The sequence below is a fragment of the Pagrus pagrus genome, assembly GCF_965226575.1.
Source record: "Pagrus pagrus genome assembly, chromosome: 8".
In the NCBI taxonomy this organism is placed as follows: Eukaryota; Metazoa; Chordata; class Actinopteri; order Spariformes; family Sparidae; genus Pagrus; species Pagrus pagrus.
Genome location: NC_140192.1, coordinates 22135671 through 22157370, shown reverse-complemented (window position 1 = coordinate 22157370; position 21700 = coordinate 22135671). Strand labels below are relative to the sequence as shown.

At 41.0% G+C, this 21700-nt stretch overlaps 1 protein-coding gene across 2 annotated transcripts in view; it reads left to right on the top strand.

The window, feature by feature from the left end:
- The window catches only part of edil3a (EGF-like repeats and discoidin I-like domains 3a), a 118880-nt gene that overhangs the window by 90986 nt on the left and 6194 nt on the right, over positions 1 to 21700 (top strand). For both annotated transcript variants that reach the window (XM_084359278.1, XM_084359277.1), the window contains exon 9: positions 15783 to 15938. In XM_084359278.1, coding sequence (XP_084215404.1) covers positions 15783 to 15938 — 156 coding nt within the window. The remainder of the gene's footprint in view (positions 1 to 15782; positions 15939 to 21700) is intronic.

Below are 21700 nucleotides of genomic sequence, written 5' to 3'. Positions count from 1 at the left end.
GCAACACGCACACCGCAAATTTCCGTAAGTACTGTTCCAAGACATTTTTTTTTCTTAAATTATGGTAAACATTCCTCAGACAAAAAGATAACCAAGGTTGGAAAGCAGTGATTGTGTTTTTCATCTCACATTGCTTGATTGTATTGTAGTCAACAAAGCACTTAGCGAGGATTCTTTCTCCTGAATCATGATGAATTTTGTATCACAGCTCACGTTGTGGGTACTGAACAGGTGCACTGACAGGAAGTGAAGATGAGGAAAACCTGAAATAGGTTTTTTTTTTTAAATTGAAGAGAACATTAATCAAATCAGACAAACATATATTGCTGTGCTTTGAATTTAATATGTTCCCTTTAATGGGCCAGGGTGTTACACTGATACAGTTTTTGAAGCTATTTTTATTAAAATGAACAATGTCTGATTTAAAAAAAGACATCCAACAGCACATTACACTGTGGATTTAGAGACACTGTTCACCGTTAACAGTCTGTGGAGAAGTATTGTTTTGGAAATTAATTATGTATCTTTGCTGAGCTTAAGCATTGAAAAACTTGTAATCCTTTGACATCAGGTAAAGGTTGGCTATGAACTAAACATTGGCTAAACAATGTATTGTTGTTCAAAGTAGGTTGAAAAGATTACAGTTCTCAAATTGCATTCTCCCAGGTAACTTTAAATATGTTTTCTCACATCCTTATGAGCTTACAAATCCCTCTGGCAAAGCAGAAGAAATAAGAAATGGTTTTTGAGTTTGCTTTGGTCGGTTGCCATTTTTAAGCTTTGTACACAAGATTAAACTAAACACTAACCCTTTAGTTTAGCTACAGTGCAGTGGGGGGGGTTCCAGTGAGCCCTAAGCTTGGGCTTCTGGGCAGATCAGAGACTCAAACACAGAGACAAACACAGGATACAAGGTGAAGTTCAAAAAAGCAAAGTCTTTACTGGTGAAACAGGTGGTCATACACAGGAGGCATGTCCGGCAAGATCAAACAAATCTGGGCAGGGTGAAGGCAAGAATCCAAAAACCAAGTAACATAGCTCAGTCAAAAAGAACATAGAGACTAACTCTAGGATGTTACAATTCAAACAAGCAAATTTGGGTTCGGTTAGCGGTAGAATGATTCAAAAATAGCACGTCTTACTTGTCATTTATAGCTCAAAATGCATGACTTTATTTGCAACTTGTCAAATGTACTTGTAGCCTGCAAAGGGTCCAAACAGGCTTTGAAAGTAATTTGGTTCTGGTGCTTCATTTGTTTTCCTCTGTCTCCAAGGTTTTCACACTCAATTATCTCCTTAAAGTGATGAATTTGTGTTGCGTGTGGCTGTGGCACCCTGATAATCACCTCTGCCTCTGATGATGCAGGCTGAGCTCAAACTTATGTGTGAAAACTTTGAGAGAACTACAGTAGCCCCTATGCATGTGTTGATAAAATACAATTTAGCATACAGCCCTTGTCATCAGTGTGCATTATTATTGATGCCACTGCTTTACTTGCAAGGCCCGCCCTACTCTGTTTCTGATTGGTTGCTTTCTTGGGTCGTTTTGTTAAGGTTTCATGATAGGTTCATGTTAGGTTTAGGCATGACTAACACTTTGAGCCAGGCGTATGAGACTTTCTTTCTCTTGTGGTGCTGATACAGCAGTTTATGAGCGGTGGTTTCCCCCCGTAAACACAGCAACCTCTTCAGCATCATGCCTGGTCTGCTGCTTTTCCTCTCAGGGGTCACTCATCCTCCAGAGTGGCTCTTCACTTCCAGAGTGTCTCTCGGTTAGGCATAGCGGACAGGCCGGATGTCTGAAAAGTGGGCTGCTGCTGTGCTGACCTGCAGCTGGTCAACTCTCTAACCCACAGACACTGCAGCTTTGACAGCCAAAGAGGTCGGTGTGTTTGCCAGGAACACTATGATTCACAACCACTTTGTCAGCAGCTGGCTGATCCTACAAGCCAAACACAGGAAAACAAAACACAGTCACAACCCAATAACACCATGCACCAACTGAACTTACAGAAAGAGCATGCTAGCTAGGCAACTTTTGTTTTACTTGTGGTTTGCTGAAGTAAATTCATCGTGGCCTGCTGCCTTCTGGTTGTCCATTGGACTAGCAGGGCACACAGGGGTGTGTGGACACGAGAGAACAGCCAAAAACAGGCACTTGGGTGTGGGCACAGGACCCACTGATCTCCCTCCCTCCCTTTTGTTGTCTAGGCTGTTATAGTGGAGAACACCAATCTACTCACAATTCTCCTGTTCTACTTAAGTGAACAAAAATATATGTTGGACGCATGTCATGTTTACGCACATTTATCCAAATATTGTCTCGTTTGATTTACGCTCGGACCCAAAGAAAAGACCCAGCTGCAGACAGGGCTAGAATTTGACAGTTTTTTTGACTGAAGTCAGCGCAGTAAAATCACAGGACCCCGGGAACTTGAGTAAATATAATCTAACATATGCAGAGCAGAACCCACATCACAATTAAGCAAATGACTACTGTGAGTGTGGAGGTTTGCACAGGCAGATGCTGATGAGGTAAACAGTGGCAGCTTAGCAGCAACTGCATGCACAGGGGGAGAAAGTGTCTCTCTGCTGGAACACAAGGGACCAAGGAGTAGCACTGTGGGGGACTATAAACCCCAGACAGAGTAGACAAAGACAAGTGGAGAGACATAAGTAAAGTGAACAATCACAGTTACAGCTGTGCCAGGCCTTTTGAGTGCTCCTGTCAGTGTTATTACTCGAGCATCAGTTTAGCTGCAAACATTCCTTGATTGCCTACATCAAATTTACTTTGACTGACAGTTGGCTGGAGAGGCATACAAGTGAATACAGCTTATGATTATTGAGGAAATGATGGTACCCTCATATTGAATGACTGCCATGATGGTTAAGGTAAATCAATATACAGTCTGTGCAGTGATGTCACTTTGCTTTGACTCCACCAGCAGCCTCAGGAGTCCAGGTGAATGATGTGAATTGCCACTTAAGTGTAGCTTTCGTGGTAGGAGTTGGCAGGCATCGGAAAACATTGCAGCTGTATGACAGAACTGGGTTGAGGCTATTTGTTTCCTGACTTTGGTAAAAATCCATCTGTACACTACATGGCTGCCAAAGAAGACGAAGCCCAGCAAGAAGGTGGTCGAGACACAGCATTCACACTTTTTTGAATTTGACAAAGAACTGATTCTCCCCCACTGAGAGACCTTGGAGTTATGTTTAGCATGGTCTTGAAGGGACTGGCAGAAAATGATAGTGTCATGAAGACACACAAAGATGAGGCATTATGTCGTGAAGACCATTGTTGTTTCATTTCCTGAACACAGCAGGAGGGTAAGAGATTCTAGATGGCGTCACCAAGTATTCTGTGCTTGAATTACCATCTTCCACTCATTGCCTCTGTGAATGAACATGAAACAAAGACGAGCTTCAGAAGGGCGAAAAAAGGCAAATTGTGTTTTTTTTCTGTGATGTAGCTGTGCCTCTCTCATTGTGATCTCCATGGGTATCGAGAGTACAATCTGGAAGGAATAGTGCATGGCAGAATGCTATAGACTGTCCTGGGTAAAACTGGTCGCTCATTGAGAGATTGTCAAAATAAAAGGGTAACTTCACAAACTTAGTAGGCAAGTCTTCTGTGGCTCCAGAGGAGGCTGCATGCAATCTGATAAATTGCCTCCAGTGATGTCAAGGAGATAGCAGAAGATATTAGTTCAGCAAACGTCAGACAACTAGCACAGTGGTGCGGACTATTAACTAAGAGAGAAGTGTCAAAGTCCCTAAACATTGTTCATCCAAGGCACTGACTTCCACTTGAGTTCCCAAAAGTCAAAATGATGTATGTAATTTATCATCCAAACCTCTACGAATAAAACACTCACTGGACCCAAAGTCAACTAGCACAAAAGGGAACAGCACTTGTCGTACGAAGAGGATTGCCAGCAGACTGAATGTCAGAGTATAGTCTCGTCCAGTACAAACAGATCTTCAGATGGATGCAACTCAGCACTTGATCTGGAATGATCGATCTTGCACTGCCCAGCTGCAGTGTCACCATCTCCTTCTCACCTTGTCTCTGGAGTGATAGAACAACCTATAATTGGTTTATTTTGCTTAACTGAACAGAAAGAAGGATATTTGCGTCTTCCGGATCCATGACTTGCTGACATGACATGCATATGTATGAAATAAGTTCACAAATAAACACAAGCAGTGGCAAACAACTGCAGACTAAAATACTGCAGCAGAACTCGGCAAGCAGAACAGACATTAAAACAGTGAAGCACACAGGACCAAAGAAAACAAAGACACGGGCAGGTAGATAATAAATGAGGACACACTTGCAGAGAGAAAATGTTAAATTGAATACATTTTGCAAAGAGCATTGTTTAATGGATTTCACTTTTAAGTGTAGCTTTTACTGTGCTTGAGCTTCCTACGATTGAAACAATAATAAGCTAAATCTAAATGAATGTTACATTCCTGTAGTGGGGCATACTGTAAAGCTTGCAACCATTTAGCTTGTCTTTTTTTTACTTGGGAACACAGAACTTCCATTATTAACCACCTACATTACATTTCGTCATATATATGCATCAGAACATTAAATTGTAGTTATTGTAAGAATTCTGACTATTCTCTGACAATTCCAGCAAAAATGGTAAATCATTGAATGAGTCAGGTGCCTCTTGTATGTTTCAAAGGCTTTTCATCATTTTCTTCGCTGTAATTAGTCTTAATTGTCTTTAAAGTGCTCATCACGCTGTAAGCATTTTGAAGTATTCACAGTGTTTCATGTTGTCGTGTAATTCAAAAGGTCCTTGTAAAAATACATAATAATAATTATTGCATAGATGAATACACTACAGAAGTAAATTACCCTAGCCATTTGGTTCCTAAAGCATCAATGCATGCTGACACTTCACAAAGAGGATTGTTCCATGTGGAGTAGAGGCTAGAAGGAACAATAAGTAGACGTAACGCAAGATTGATTCCCGCTCAGTGCCTGTGAGCATGCATTCGTTGTAATCAAACCGGGTATTATCATTACACCAATTTTGCCGAGCACAGCCTCCTAATCAAATCGCTACCTCAAATACAGCGCTGTCGACAACAAAGTCTATTTCTTTTAATCAATAGAATTAGCTTGGTGTTTGTTTCATCCATCCACAGAGGAGAATGGCTTTAATTTGTCCCATTGAAACTCACATATCTTCTTGAGTGTTTATGCAGCATAGATGAAGCTTGTCCTTTCTCTAAACAGAAAAGCTGCCTCGGAGAGAGTAAAGGCATTGTAGCATGAAAGGATTTAAGAGGGATTTTGATCATCTGGAATAGCAATGATCATGTCTTTATTTCAAGAACAAGAGACGGGCACTTCATTGAAATTACTTGCATGGGGAAAATGAACAGTACGAATTTATCTGAAACTTTCAAGGGTGAGACGGCTTCTGCGTCCTTCAGGCTTGATCCCCCTGCATTCCCCACAGGAAAACAGTCCCTACATTCATGAATTGCAAGGCAGCACACAGAGGCTATCGCCTTAAATCCAGCTTTTTTATTACTGTCATACCATATTGATCCGGCTGAAACTAGATGAAGGCACTTGTCCCTGGATATACGATTATTCAAAGTCTTAATCACATTAGATGCATCCTTTATTCCACTGCCTGCTCGGCTCTTTATCATTATTTGTCCTACTACTTTACACACAAAACTGAATCAATAGGAGCAACGCCTGCAGCCAAGTTTTCTTGCTGAACTAATTAAAGAAACAGAATGTAAGAGGGACAGCGTCTCCAGGTGGTTTCTGTTGCAATCAGTGAGAAGCACACAGCCATTTAGCCACAGCTGTGATGCTGAAAAAAGTACCTAATGTATCAACATTAGCCTGAGCGTACCTTCTAATCTGTCAGTCTGCGTCTACACTTCTGTGCATGTAATTTTCACCTTGGCGAAGCCTTCACAGCAGTTAACATGATTTTATTTATCTAACACGATGTTCGTAGGAATCACGCGCTTCCAACAGAACCAACACTCTGTCAGTGAATCTATCAACAAGTGAATCTGCATTCCTGCATCTATTATCAGCATCTTCTTTTTTTGTTGTTGTTTTTTTGTAGACAGGATCTGAGCTATGGCACTTCCCACTGATACAAGGCTTGAAAGCCAGGATAACAGATGTAACCATGACTGCAGATTGCTCAGCCAGCACTTGCTTTGGCTGATGTGCCAGCCGAGTTTCAGAGAGGCGAGATCAAATACGCACCATGTAGCTGTGTACAGCGTGTGCATGATTATAAGACTTGGCAAGTTTTTTGAATATGGAAGATCATATTAGGGGGAGATTGTTGTGGGTCATTATCCTACTTCTATTGAAAAAGCATGTCAGATGGGACCCGTCTGATACCGGATATCTAACTGCTGGCTACCCATTTAGAGCCTCCTTCATCTGACAAAATGTGTTCTAATTTGAGCAGACATAAATACAGTATGTTGGTTCAAAATGTTTCCTGCAGCTACTGCTAATTCAATCATCTTGAGAACATTATCCAAGAATTCAAGAAAAATCTTAGAAAGAATCCACACTCATTTGAAAACATGCCTGATTTAAATTTCATTAGGCATTATCGTCAGAGTCTCATTTTAATCCTGTCCAATACGGCTCTTTCTTTGCTCTATTTTATTCAATTTCCCTGCAGCTAGTATGCTGATTCAATTAGCTTCCAAATTAAGTTACGGAAAGGATGGTAAATCCATCTGCTTCCCTGATTCAATTGGATGGTTTTTTAGTGTTCCCTCCCTCCAAATCCATGCTTAAATACACAGGTCTGCATGGAACCTGCGTAATGTTGCTCCTTTGTTTTCATTATCCAAGGAAGCCATCTTATCCTTCAACACGACATCCTGATCCTCATCTCCCTCTCTCTACCCTCTGTCCCTCTCACTCGCTCGCTCTCAGCTAACGGAGGATGCATTTATCTGTTTTATCTTGGGATGAGTGATTCATGAGTCTGCAGCAGCTCCTTCTGTAATCGTGGGATCTGCAGGAAGTGTCAGAAGTGAAGGCAACAGAGCTTAAATCAGTGCAGCAGAGATTGGATCCAGTGTGTTCTGCATATGTATCTTATGGTTTCAGAGTGTGTCTAAGCCATCTCTTGGCTGGGTATCCCCCATTCACCTCCCTATGTTTAAATCAGACATCTTTATGTTATGCACCCAAGAGAGTGCAGACTGCACTTAAGCAGCACTGCAATACTGTATGCTACAGTATTATGATTAATTCAGAGTAGTCCAGAGTTAAACTATGGCGCTGTAGAAAACTGGGCACTGATTAATTTAAGGTTTAGGTTTAGGTATCATATTGCAGAGACCACTTGCATCCATAAATGTATCTCTTTTGTAATTTCATAGTTTCTTTTTTATTGCGTGTGAAGCGCATCATGTTTTTTTTTTGTGCAGAGAGTGTTTGTGTCTATGTGTGCACACGTGTGAGAATTTGATATGAATATTTTATACACCATGTGAGAAGCAGGAGAGGGGAGCGAGGTATGATGAGCTGTAAGTGCAGCAGCCAGAGTCGTGAAGAATTTTATTTTTAACTCACCTATTTTCCAGGACCTTTAAAATCCTGTATCATCATTGTTAGAATGGGAACACCATACTTTAGATCATTAAATCATTTCACATTTCACACTTGCTTAATATTCCAACGGAAAACTGCTTTTTTCCCCCCTTTTGCCATGAATTACAGATCTGATATCAGACAAGATCACACAGGGAGACAGACTGCTTTAGATTTTATGTGTCCATCACATGTTTAGTCACAGTGAACATTAAACAGAGTGTGAAATCCCACAAGTCCTATAGTGCAGCACCAAGGCCATTTTTGTACGGATATGGTTCAGAGTCCTCCCCTTCACTCATGCTGACACGGTTTGCAACTTGCTGGTTCTACAGATGCTGCTCTCCTTGCTGTAATAGCTCTAAATGATGCAGACCACCATGGTTGATTTCCTTTCTGTTCCTTTTTGCCACGGCTAATTCCCTTCTTCGGTTCATGCAACCATTTAGACTTAACTTGACATGCTAACGTGGGTTCCATCTGCTTTATGGCTGTGTGCTCTGAGTGGCCCATTAGAATCTGAGTTTGTAATGTTGGTGCTTTAATGCACAGACTGATGAAAAGGCCTCCTTTGTTATAGCAATTAAATAATACTTTAATGGTCTCAATGCGCACTTTCTATTTTAAAGCACTTACGCTACTGTGTTGAATTATAGATGGAGACAAAGATGGCTACAGAACAAAAGGCTGACCATGCAGGTGATTGTGATGCAAGCTGTTGAAGGAGATGGTCACTTTCCTACACAGACTTTATCAAAAAACTATAGCATCTAAAAATATTACAAACCTTCTTTTTTTAAAACATGAAGCTCACAGGATAGTCACATCTCTCCATGTTTTACTGATAAACAGTAGACACAGTGGTGCTCTGGGCTAAATGCTAACATGCTTACAGTGATGATGCTAGTATAAAAGTACATTTAAATTTAGGGCATTTTAGCAGACGCTTTTGTCCAAAGCGACTTATAGTAATTCATACATACATTCATACACTGATGGTGGTGGCTGCCATGCAAGGTGCCGACCCGCACATCAGGAGAAGTCTGGGGTTCAGTATCTTGCCCAAGGACACTTTGACATACAGACCAGGAGAATCGAAGCAGCGACCTTCCGATTACAAGATGCTGGCTCTACCCCTGAACCACAGCCGCAAAAGTACAATGTTTTAGTTTAGTGTTTAACTAGTGCCAAACACAAAGTACAGCTGAGGCTGATGGTAATGCCATTAGTTTTGCAGGCATGCGGTGGTACTTAAAGTTCTGGATGACTGAAGTGTTTCATTCTTAAAGTAAATGATGTGCCAATCCATCTTGTAAATATTGAAAACTGGATAAAAGAAAATAATGACCCATTTGTAGCACACAATGAGAAATCAAAGGATCACCAGAGGAAGTAAGATTCACCCCTTGAGGCACCACTGATCTCAATTTCATTGCCAAAGTAGTGGCCTGGAGCCACGCTGCTACCATGGCTAAAAATGTTTGACTGCACTGTGAGCATCCTGTTATTGAACAAGAGTTTCATTCTGGTCCTTGCAGATTGCTTAGGGTTATCTACATGCAGGTGTCATTCATGGTGTATTTAAGCATATTAGACATACTGTGTGTGCTGGCAAGAAGACCGGAATGAGGAGGAGGAAGGGAGAGGATGTTCATTGCATAGCAATGTCCATGCCTTGTAAAACCGTTTGGCTTATAAATGTGTACGCTTGCCACCATTTTGCAATTCACTGTGAGTCACTGCATAGTGCTTTTCCCTTATTTATATCCCCAGCACTTTGGCTGTAAGATGTGCATTGACCAGCCAACCAGCTGACTCTCTTAATGTACTGCCAAAACAAGTCATCTTGTGCTGAAACAAAGACATCTATCCTCATGTCAGGACAGCTCATTCCACATGGAGATGTTTGTATCAACAGAGTGCATTTTGATTCATGTTCCAAATGTACCACTTTCCAAAAAAACACACATTGAAGAGGAAAATGCCAATTTCAAAAAAGTTTTTTTTTAGGTTTGTGGTGGCACAGGTCAGTGCCATGCTAATCAGTCTAAGACAAAATGATGCAGCCACGAGGAGACGTTCCCTCTATGACATTACCTTTACTATCCTCAGTGCTCCAAGGCAACTGAGCCAAACTTCAGACTGTCGGAACACTTTTCTTCCTCTGTGTGAGCGCTCAGCAGGCATTTATACCTTCTGACATCCCACCACCCCATGTGGAAACACCAGTCACAAAAGGTGTCAGAAAGGAGATTCACCTGTGTGTGTGTGTGTGTGTGTGTGTGTGTGTGTGTGTGTGTGTGTGTGTGTGTGTGTGTGTGTGTGTGTGCGTGTGCGTGTGTGTGTGTGTCCCATAAGAGCCGTCAAAGAGGACTTCACGTTCATTTCAATTGCAGAAATATAACTGACTGGGTCTGTGAACATGTAGGCTTTGATTTTAAGTCCTGCACAACATGACCAAGAGAAAAAAAGAAGATAAATCACACAACACTGAGGAAGAAAAAATTATGAAAAATGATTGAGAGTTTGTGTGTGCGTGTATCCCGTGTAGAGAGCAAGGGAGAATGAGTCACAACGTAGTGATGGAGGGTGATACCGCCTCCTTAGAGAAGGTAAACAGAAATGCAACATTAATAGGTCCCAAATAGCGTGTCTCCTCACGTTTAGTATGGTTTAGGTGATATGATGAATGATAAATTCTAAGGTGAAAACCTAACTCAGTAAGTGACAGTGATGTTTATTCTAGCTGATTATAGCTATTACAGCTAATTATCTTGCTATCCTAAAACTGAGACATTTCCAAACAGGGAATTCACCCATAAAATTAACTTGTAACCTTAGGCAATGTAAAAATCTTGTATGATGTGAAGTCACACACCTCTTTTGACTTGTTTTTACCATTTTAAAGAAATTGCTTTTTCCCATCAAGTGGCTTCATTTGTGGATTTCCGCCATAAAACAGTTGTCAAGTAGGTGTTACTGAACACTGCCTCATGCTGCAGGCTTCCTGAAGGTGTAAAGGTATACCTTCTCAAATCAGCAAGCTGTTAGCTCTTAGGAATTTTTTTTGCCACCAGCTATATATAATCAGCACCCTCGATTTTCCATTTTAATAACTCATTAGGGCTTTTTTTGTCCTATAGTCTATGAAGGGCTACAGGCTGTTTGTTTTCTACAGTAATAAACACAACAAACATAATTAATGAATATGAGTTTCAGTCTAATTTGTTTTTGCTGATGTTATTGCCGTGTAGGGCTATAAGTATGCTGCACCTTACGTTACACAGTATCCACTCATTTCCATGTTCATGGTACTGGAACAATGTGCTCTTACACATTAAGAGCCACACGTGTCACATAACAACATCTCAAGCTCAGTGAGTCCGAGCATTGAATTGGCTCAGCAAGCCCACCTCCGTGTATAAGAGCACATTCTTAAACTCAGAAAGGTGTCATGACACAAACAGGCTTTTCTTTGCACTCAGTAGAGATGCAGTACTCAGCCATCTGTCTGGAAATTGTCTGCCTTCAGCCTCAGACCTCATTTTTTGGTCATTTTAAGTTTGCTTTTAAGAGGCTTTTCTGAAGTGAGTGTGGTCGCAGCAGGACAGAATGGTCTTCTTCAACATGTGGCATGTTATACTATGTTGAGATATCATGTAGTCACCTCTACCAAAACACATTGAGGGGCTGCGATGGCTCCTATTTTCCTCCATATCAACCAGCAACAGTGATAGTGTGTGAACATGCACTGGTGTTTTGGTGTTTAGTCTACTTAATCTGTACACTGTGAACAAATCTCAGGAAATGTATTTATGTATATAATATTTTCCATCCTGGTCATCAGGAACTAGAATTATTCTGGCTGAACCATATGTAGAAAAGCAGCTGTGCTCAGAGCCTTGAGGATCAGGATTCATCAACATACTTTGAAATGTGTTTTGCACATTTGCATGTAAATGCTGCAGGTGTGTTTGACTGCATGTCTGACATGTTGAATAATCTTCCTCACTGGACTGAGACAATTTAGTGTTGCACTCCTATTAAGTGAGGGGGACTCGCAACAGATGGATTCAAAACATAAAGTCAAAATCAAAGCAGCAAAGGCTGAGAGAAATTGACTTTTAAGCCCAATTCCAATCCGGCCCTATGCCCTTCCCCTACTCACTCTCACTCTGTTTGCATGTTCGTATGGAGGGACCGCCACAGTAAGTGTCATTATGAACCAGCTCGCTTTAAGGGGGGGAGGGTTATGTAGCCTTCCAACACCGAGTCTACATCGATACAGGCTTACGAACAACAGAAGGCGAGGGTGTCCCCCACTTAGCAGTGTGACTCCACACGGAGTTGGACTCATGAAGTGGGAGGGTGTAGGGATCGGATTGGAATTGGGCCTTAGTCTTTAGTATGGGACAAGCTGCAATAATGTCGGACCCTTTTTCATCCTCCATTTTCCATAATGCAACTCAGTAGCATCTTCTTTGACAAGATCCTCCCCATCTCCTAAATGCTCACTTGTGTCAAACCTCACACCTCCAGGTGTTAATGCTGGCTTCCTCTTAAAGGAACTCTTCTTATGAGCCTCAACCAAACCTTGCACTGCTACATTTAGCCTGATATTTTCTGTGTGATGATAATATGTCAATATGTGCATTCTATTTAATGTTAAGTATTATCGCATGAAGTTGGTGGTGTTTAAGTATATAGTAAAGAAAATGACAAGAGCAGTGACGGGGTGTGTTTTTCAAGCTCTCACCACAGCTTTATGCTTAAATGATAGCTTCCCTGCTGTGAGGTTGATGGGCCTTTACAATGTCCCCATCGTGGCTCTCTGAGTTGTGTACACGCAATTCTGAATTCTGCTACATAGTAGAACATACAGAAAGTAGACACACACACACACACACACACATATACACATTCATGATTCCCGCAGGCTTTGAAGATTAAATGAGTCTTCAACACATTGTTAAATTAGCACAGCTGGAGGGAGAATGTCTGCAGGATGCTATGCATGCGTGTGCTGTATTTATAAAAAAGGAAACTGGGCCTCATTCGGATCCTCATAAGGCTGCCTCTCACTACATTCATCTCTCTCCCCTGCATTGGCAAAGCCACTTCAAACAAGGGCTACACACCAGCTCTTCTTGTCTTAATGAGCTGGAGAGATGAGTGTTTGCCTGGCAGAAGTGCACAAACTTTGCCCCTCCGCATGCTTCCTTCAAAGAGAAGTACAAATAAGTAATTGACCCCGTCTTCCTTTTCACTGTGAAATTGTATTGGTGGGAGAACTGGAAATGTCCATTAAAGCTACACGACACAGCAAGTAAAATCCGAAAAATTGATTCTCTGGTTTTATTACTTAGAAAAATCTATGCCACCAGCACTCAGAGATTGCAACGAAGACTTTACACACTCCTAGTCTGTCTGGGTTAACAGCTCATGGAGGAGGGAATGGGGTTGAGAGTGTGATGGAGGAAAGAACGGGAGGTGGAGGCTGGAGGAGAGGCGATGCTCTAACAAGCTTATCTCGCTCCTTAATTCAGTTTGGGCCATCAAAGCGTTGAGAGCTGGCGTCGCTGGGGGCGGTTGTATTTTTTGACCGCTACCTGTGACAGCAATTACAGGTTCCCCTTCAAGCCCGCCTTTGTTTTGGTGGCAGACTTGACTGCTTGGGTAGAACGAGATTATACCTCAACATTGTGCGACTGGAGCGTAATCAAAGCCTCACAATGCAAGGTGTCATGCCCCTCTAAATCAACCAAGCGGCCCCTGCTACTGTTCCTTTCTGGTTCCCTTTATCCAGAGGGTTGTCGAGACATATTGTCATTTTAACAGAGCTGTTGTTTTAAAGGTATTCGTATACATTACAGGCTGCCACTGCTGTGTTCAGAACCAGATGTGAGCACTTCTTTAGGTAAAAATAAAAGCAGAGGCTCAAGGAGAAACTTCATGAATAGTGTATTCACAACAAATGAAGCACGAATATGAACTGTGTGGCATCTGCATAATTGCATGCCTCTACCACAGCATTGCTAAGAGTTGAGTTATGTCTACACACATATTCAATGCCTTTTGTCCTACTTCCATTGCCATAACATCTCACAAATGGGGAACTGGGAGTTTATCCACTTGGATGCCTTTTAGAAAGCCAGGACTTTCCTTTGTAGTCACTAAGGCATGGCTTTGTCTACATGTGTGTCAGGACCCAGGCCCATGCCTGCTTATGTTACACAGCAGGAGGTCTGCATTTAAGAGGGCCCCTCGAATACCCAGGGAGCAGTCCTCAATGTTAAAGTAGCTGGGAGGAAGAAGAAGTGAGAGAGGCTTATGAGAGATGAACTCTCTCAGTGAGCTCATTCACATCACTGCTCAGAAAAAATAAAAGGTTTCAGAGTTTGAAACACATCGCAGGCAATGAAAGTGCAGTGCGATGTGCCGAGATTCACGGTGGTGCTCTGCAGTGTTTCAAGACCAGGAGCCATAACTCATGTATTACTTCAGTCTGTTTGCTTATTTGCTTAATCTACTCAGGGCACTATTTTGTTTTGTCAGAGTGTCGTGACACAGTATATGTTGGCCTTTGACCAGGCCAATTAGTGTGATGTATGGTTGTCTCGATGTTGTGTATGTTCAGCAGAAGGAATAAATCTTCATGCTGTTCCTCTCTTTTGCTCTCCTTGCGCTTCTAAATTGTGCCACTATCTTCCAGTACGACAGCAAAATGCCAAGTCACACCTTGTTTTTCCTCCTGTATTGACTTTGAATTGATGCTACAGACAGGAGATAAGTGTGATAAGTGAGACAGCTTTACAGTGATATTTAGGCTACAGACATTTTGAGAACTGAAAATGCATATCAATTTTATGCATTAAGGTGTGTTTACAGGTCTTGGGGAGAACTACTGCCTATGTGAAAACAGCAGTATAAAGCCTTTTGTGATTCAAGAGGAAGCTGCGTGTAATCTGATAAATATGCCTCACACATTTGTCTTCGGACTGTCCATAATGACAACAGTTTTTCAAAACTTGGCGCGGACATTTCCCACAATGCAACTTAGCCACTGACTGATAACACTGGAGACAGTTTAACAGATTACATGCAGCTTCTTCTGGAGCCACAAATGCTTTGTACTACTTTTTCACATATCCAGTGGTACTCCACAAGACCTGTAAACACACTTTAATGTGGAATTATCCTTTAACATGGTCTTTTAATGAAAGTGAATCAAGTGGGAAGTTATGAAAGCTTCACACCCTCCATTTATTATATTTTGACATTTAGAGATATTAAAGGTTTCTGGTGTGAACAAAACAATACCCGTTTAGTTTAATGTGCTACAGAGATGTAAAGGTATGTCTGCAGAGTTGCCATTATGTTGAATGAACTCTAACATTAACTCTAACACCCGCTGCTTTATGCTCATGAAAGATCAGTGGGAGTGACTTATTTTATAATACTACCTCGATGCTCCATTAGAATGTAAGCTGTATTTTTGCAATGAACTGTACTGACACAGTAGAAACATTAACAACACCTGCCTCTGCTTTAGATTGTTCATATACATTATTCATTTGACATAATTAACACGTTTGAAACTCCTACTTAAAAAAAAAGGCTCGACCTGTTTTGCACAATGTTTCCTTTCGGTTGAATGAGATAATGTGCTGGAGCTGTTATACTTTTTCTTGTTGTCATCCATTTGGGCTGCAGTTTAACTATGTTTTGAATCTTTTGAGTCCAGCAGTGGTGTGTACTTTAACGAAATAATGAACCATAATTGAACCCTAAAATGTCAATAAAAGTAAGTTTGTGTTTACTGCCTCGCACCTGTTCGCTGTAAATGGTTTGCAACAAATGAGAAGCTATTAAAAATTAACCCAAATGGAGCAGACTGGGTCTCAGAAGCTGCTGTGCCGTGCGATTTCTGTTCTGCTGAGGCGAGGTTGTGGACTTAGCCTTGTTGTTCAATATTGTGTGAGTAATTGAAACTGACTTTCTGCGCAGTGTCTTTACAGTCAGTTCTCTGATGACATCAGTAGAAAACAGACTAGATTGTGAAAATTTAGCATTTCTGTCATATCATCACCAGCTACGTGTCTTGAGAATTCAAAATGAACATTCTCCTGACCTTCTCTCTGTTTCTTCCCTCTCTCAGATGGACTTACTTGTGCCTACCAAGGTCACAGGTATCATCACCCAGGGAGCTAAAGACTTTGGCCACGTGCAGTTTGTTGGCTCATACAAAGTGGCGTACAGTAATGATGGAGAGCGGTGGAATATATATCAAGATGAGAAACAGAGGAAGGACAAGGTAAGGAGCTTTCACAGCCCAAAATACCCATCATCACAAGTTACAAAGGTTTAAGCCACATCTACCAACATATTAAATAATAAATATTTCTAATAAAATAAAATAAAAAACATCTTTATTGTCATGTGCACAAAGCAAACATACTGTGGAATTATAAATGCATGAGTGTCGGTACTGTGAGTACTGAAGATTTGAATTATATATCACACTGCAAAGGAAGGAGGCATTCTGTGTAGAGACAGAAAAATGCACAGAGGAAAGAACAGAAACCTGATGCAGACAACATACAAGGCAGCAAATGTCAAAAAGTGTTAAGAGTGAAAATGTCCATTTCAGGACCTCTGTGGTTCCCACTTCCCTTTAGCATCCTCTTATCTGTGGCTCAAACTGAGCTTGCCTGGTCTGTCCTACTGCCTCTCTCTGGTTTGGGATCAGATAAGACGATGCTGTCAACCTGGTCTGGCCAGTGCTATGCTGAAAATCTTGTTTACGGCCCTTCAACTGAGTACGCGTCCATTCCAATCGCTCACGACAGCAGAGACGGTGCAGGGCTGCAGCAGCCTCTCTGCTGATATCAGGAGAGCTGCAGGCACAGGGTTACAGCCATAGCTGAAGTCTCTTGTCTTTCAGATACTGGTGGCGAGAGAATTAGTGTTTACTTTTCTCTCCTGCTGTGTTATTGAAAGATAAGCCCTACTTCATCTGCGTATTCATGTATGGGTGATGTGCTGACTACGTAAAATCAGGAAACCGAGATCTTGTATAATCCAAATGTGTACATTGCACAAAAAAAGCAAATATTGTAGAGGTGCTTGAAGTTCTTCTGTGTGCACTGAGATCATGATGTATCTACAGTACAATCTGCTGTGTAATCTCTTCTGTTCTAATCTTGCAGTGCAATCTTTTTCTATATCTTGAACATAACTTTATTAATATCAGTGTTTGAGATAATGAAAAGATCACTTGAGAGTTTAATAATAACTGGTGGAACAGTAAATATGCATAAAAGATTTCATGAAAAGAAAATCTAACAATTTGAATTTGTAAATGTAATTGAAAGGGCTGTTGTTTAACATTATATTTAGTGATAAAGTGGAAAAGTCTGCACAGATCAGAGTGTTTCTGAGATATTCAGATGCAGAGAGAATGTCTTCATGTTGCGGTGCAGGCTTTTTTTTGTAGCTTAGAGGATGAGAATAAACTATTACATGAAACTAGTATCTGGTTCAAGTTACATCTGAGGAGTGCAAGCGAAGAGCATTACTTCAATTCAAAATACTTTATTCGTCCCTGTGGGGCAATTAAAGGCCTGTTGGCGTGGTATTTGATAAATAATTGAAGATACATTGATTTGGACTACGCCGGATCAATCTTTAATATATATTGCCGCATATTTATTTTTTTATTGTAAATGTATTTTCCCACATTTAAGAATAATTATCCAATTTGAGAGCATTTGTGGATAGTGTTGTAAAGACTTAAAATCCTCAAGTATTCAATTTGTCATCATACTTGATTTCCTAGTTCAGCTGCAGTCCTTATGTCTGTGGACATAAAAGCATCAGCTGTGAAGACTGGATTTCTTACAGAAACTGAGCAGTTTGTGGAGGTTGTGTGGTAACTTCAACTGACATTTCAGAATTAGATTTTCTTCTATTTTGTTTGGCTCAGCACCTTGTTAAGGCAAACAACACCCCTGCATAGCCAGATAACAATTTACGCCCTCTTTCTGGTTGAAGAGCCAGTGCAGGAGCCAATGCCAGCAATATTTTTTCCAATCTTGCAACTCAAATTCCTTGCTTGAGGAGTTTATAATTTCAACACCCGTGATGATCTTTGGATACGGGCCAGTGCATGCTCAGCATGATTCTCACTCAATATCTCTATACCCAGCACTGGAGGACTTAGGAGGCCCGGCATGCATCATCTGGGCTAGCAATGGGAAAGAGAGAAAAGTAGGGGAGAAATTTCAAGAACCCGTTGCGTTTATTATTGTTTTTCTTAAAATCTAATTTTCCGAAATATTTTGGTGGAGAGCAGCACTTTTGTCAAGCTACAAGTAGATTAAAAGTCTTTTTAAACAGGATACAAGACATTTCTATAACCATTTATAACCTTCCTTGTGTTGTTTTTGCTGTATAATTTAGCGCAAAACCAAGCATCGGCAGTCAATCTGAGTGTGTGTGCTCTATATTAAAGGGCAAGCGTGTTTAGCAAGGCTTCTGAGAATGTCAATCAGTTTGTCCCCAGACGGAGCCGAGGGGCTGTTCAGATGTATGATTCTTCAAGGTGTTTTCCCCCTTCAGTCAGCTGAAGCAGCCATTAATGCTAGAGGACACATTTGGCTGTTGGGCTCCCGAGGCTCCTCCTGCCACACCACAATGCTTGACTTGGCAGGGATATACTGTGTGTGTGTGTGTGTGTGTGTGTGTGTGTGTGTGTGTGTGTGTGTGTGTGTGTGTGTGTGTGTGTGTGTGTGTGTGTCTAGGTGTCTGGTTCAGGCACAGTGGTAGAGGCTTGTAAGTATTCTTCTCAGCTTCCCCCTCCAGCTCCTGTGTGGCAGGGGCTGCAGGCAGTTAGATCTAGATTGAGAGAGGAGGCTCTGTCAGAATACAGATGTTGTCAAAGCAGGGCGCAGCAGCGCACGCACAACAGTATCCCTCTACAAAATCTATAGAGTGCCTTGTCGCCTTTCTTTACACACAAATCCCAAATACCTGTGTACCGCACTTGTAACAAAGACAACATAGTCCATTGTTTAGACATAATTAAAGTGGGATACAATCCGTAATTATACATATTGGCTGGGTTGCAGTCCCACATGCACACCCTTTCCACACCTGGGTCACTGCTCTTCGGTGTCCTGCACCACCGCTCTTTCCTGGATGTCAATATTTACACAGTCAGCTTATGGGGGGAATCAAGCACAAAAGTAATTGATTTATGTTTAATAGTGTTTCACTTGCATGACATGAGGTTAATTAGCCATTAGAGTCTTCAATTCCCTCCAGGTCAGAGGGTAACTGAATGTTAGATAGCTGTGAATACAATCATCCTAAGGTTAACCACTGATGGCCATATTTTTCCTTTTCTACAGTCAAAGGAAATGATCAGCTGCAGGGTTTAAAGCCTTTCAGGATTAGAAAAACAAATAACTAGGCAACATATCACTGGCCCCATAGAAGAAATAGTTTGGATTTATTTCAGTTTGATTGAGTGCAACTGTCTCTTGTGGGCTGGTAGGTGGCTCATGACCTTTTGATGAAGACATGACCGAGTCTTCGTTGTATCCCCATGGTATCCCCCACAGCTAAGGCAACATGAGGGCAGAGACCAAAGAGATCTGAGCGACCTGTTCCCTTGACCTGTGCAGCAGGTTTGAATAATAGTATGGGAGTCTGGCCAGTGCTGTATTTCTAGAGGCATACAATGTCTCCCTTAGTAATGCATACCCAAGATTCTACCAGGCATTGAAAATCAATAGTTGAGAGCAGAGTTGTGGCTCCTGGGTCAGTGTGAAGACACTAACAAAGATATGCACCCTGTATGCATGTGTTTCGAGTCTTGGATTGAAGAATTACACTTGGGTAGTAAAGTGAAATGATTTCAGTTGGCTCCAACTTATGTGGGCACCACCAGTGGACTTCAGCTGCAGCACCTGCCTCCTTTATACTCTGTTGTATCAGGGTTTTATTTTCTCATTGCCATATTGGTGCACAGATACAATTCATTATTTTCTCTTATTCTCTAATGAATCTCATTGTAGTAACAGTAATTTTATCCTGGTACAGTTAAGTCACCTTTTTAAGCAGCCATTCTGTAGGCCCTCTCTCTCTAGTGTTGTAGTTTTCTAACTTTTCTAGCCATTGATAATTAACTACACTTTAAACTTTATCACTTTTCTTTACAAAGTTACAACATGCTTTAAAGAAAGAAAATAAAACCAGACACGGCAAATAAAAATGAGACTAAAGTAGTTATAATTGATAAATCATCTTGGCCTATTTTCAGTTACACCAAAAAATAGTCAAATCAGGGTCCACAGAAAGAGCTCAGGAGCAGTTTGGCTTATGTACATGTTGGTAACAGAAACGTAAATATCACTGGCTGGTCACAAAATAAGGACTCAAAAATCCCATCAGGGTCAGAAAATATATACTTTAATTCTGACAAAATTTGGAAAGTTCACCAATCAAGGCACTGTGTTTAGACTTCTAAATGAATGTGCTATAGCCTGTAGCAAAAACGAGTTGACGTTAGATATAACTGAATGTAAGAGGATATGAATATCTTTACATCACAGAGTAGTCTTTGAGTGCATCATCCTCTGAGCACCACAGGATGGTGCCTGTAACAAACAAGCTGCAAGAAGAAGCCTGCACTGTCCCTCTGAACTACTGACATTAACTATCCCACTACTTCAGGCTGCGGCCGACAGCAAACATGGAACATATTGTGAACATATTGATATTGATTTGGGGACAATGACATAGCTGGCTAGCTAACTAGCCCGATTGATTAACATACTGTCAGATAATACAGTAGTGAACCCTGTTCCATTGCATAAGAACCTTATGAATGGTAATAACTGTTTCAGCCATTAGTCAAGCCTTTAGATGTTGCCATGGATACAGGGTAATCGCTTGTAAAAAAAAAAGCGTAAAAATATAAATCAATGGTCTTATTTTGGTGGGCCTGGCCAGTGACCATGGTTTAAGCGGGATATCATTACTCATCATGACTTGTTAAACCTGCAACCTTTGCTAATATGGCAGCAAACTTTGTCTAAATCGCTATCGGAAATGTCAGACAGCATAGTGTCCAAGAGTTGGGCAGGAAGTAATGGATTACATCCATTCTCTACAGTAGATAGGCTGTGTAATTGCCTGTGTTGCCTAGTGAATCAAAATGCCATACAGTATTTGTACACACTTTCTTTCTGCCCTTGAATTATTTTATATACTTGTTTGCCAATATGTTATTGTTGATGATACTTTCATCGCCTTGCTTTTTTTTTTTCCTTCCAAGCATTACTGTCCTTTTATTGTGATTCTTCACATATCCTGTTCCAGACTGTTTATTTTAGAGACATTGCCTCTGACACTGTGCAGCTCCCCAGACAATCTTGGAGAGATTCTTGTCATATTTCAATCACCTGCTGCTTTTATGGTCTATCTGTCCTGCCTTTCATATTGTGCTATCATGTGCCCTGGTTGTCACATTATGGTTAAGGCAACACTCCGCCAAGTGACACATTTCTCACTTCTCAAATGTGAAATGTTGCAGTTCTAAAAATACAAGAAAAAGTGAAAAGAAAACAGTATGCTTTAGAAACCAGGAGAATTGTGTGGGTTGTGTTGGGTTTCAAGATGCATGGCCTTCAGTAAGCACCATGCAGCTGGAAAATGCTATGAACGTGTACTGAAACAGATGTGGGCCAGCACACATCGCTGCTGCTCTGTCAACTGTTTTTGTCGCTATACTGCCATGAAACAAGAAGGTATACTGCTCTAACACATACTGCAGATGTGATGGTGTCCTCTAATAAATTATGATCGGAGGTTTTGGTAATAACATTCAGGTTTTGGTTGATATGAAAAATTATTATATTCAGATACTCATCAAGATTAAAACATTCATTAGATTACCTCTCAGGCAGAAACAATGTTAGAATATAATTGAACCATAAAATAAAGGACAAGGAAACCTTGAATATTTTAAGCTTTTCAGTTCCCCTCTAAGGACTCTAATGTGGATTTTAG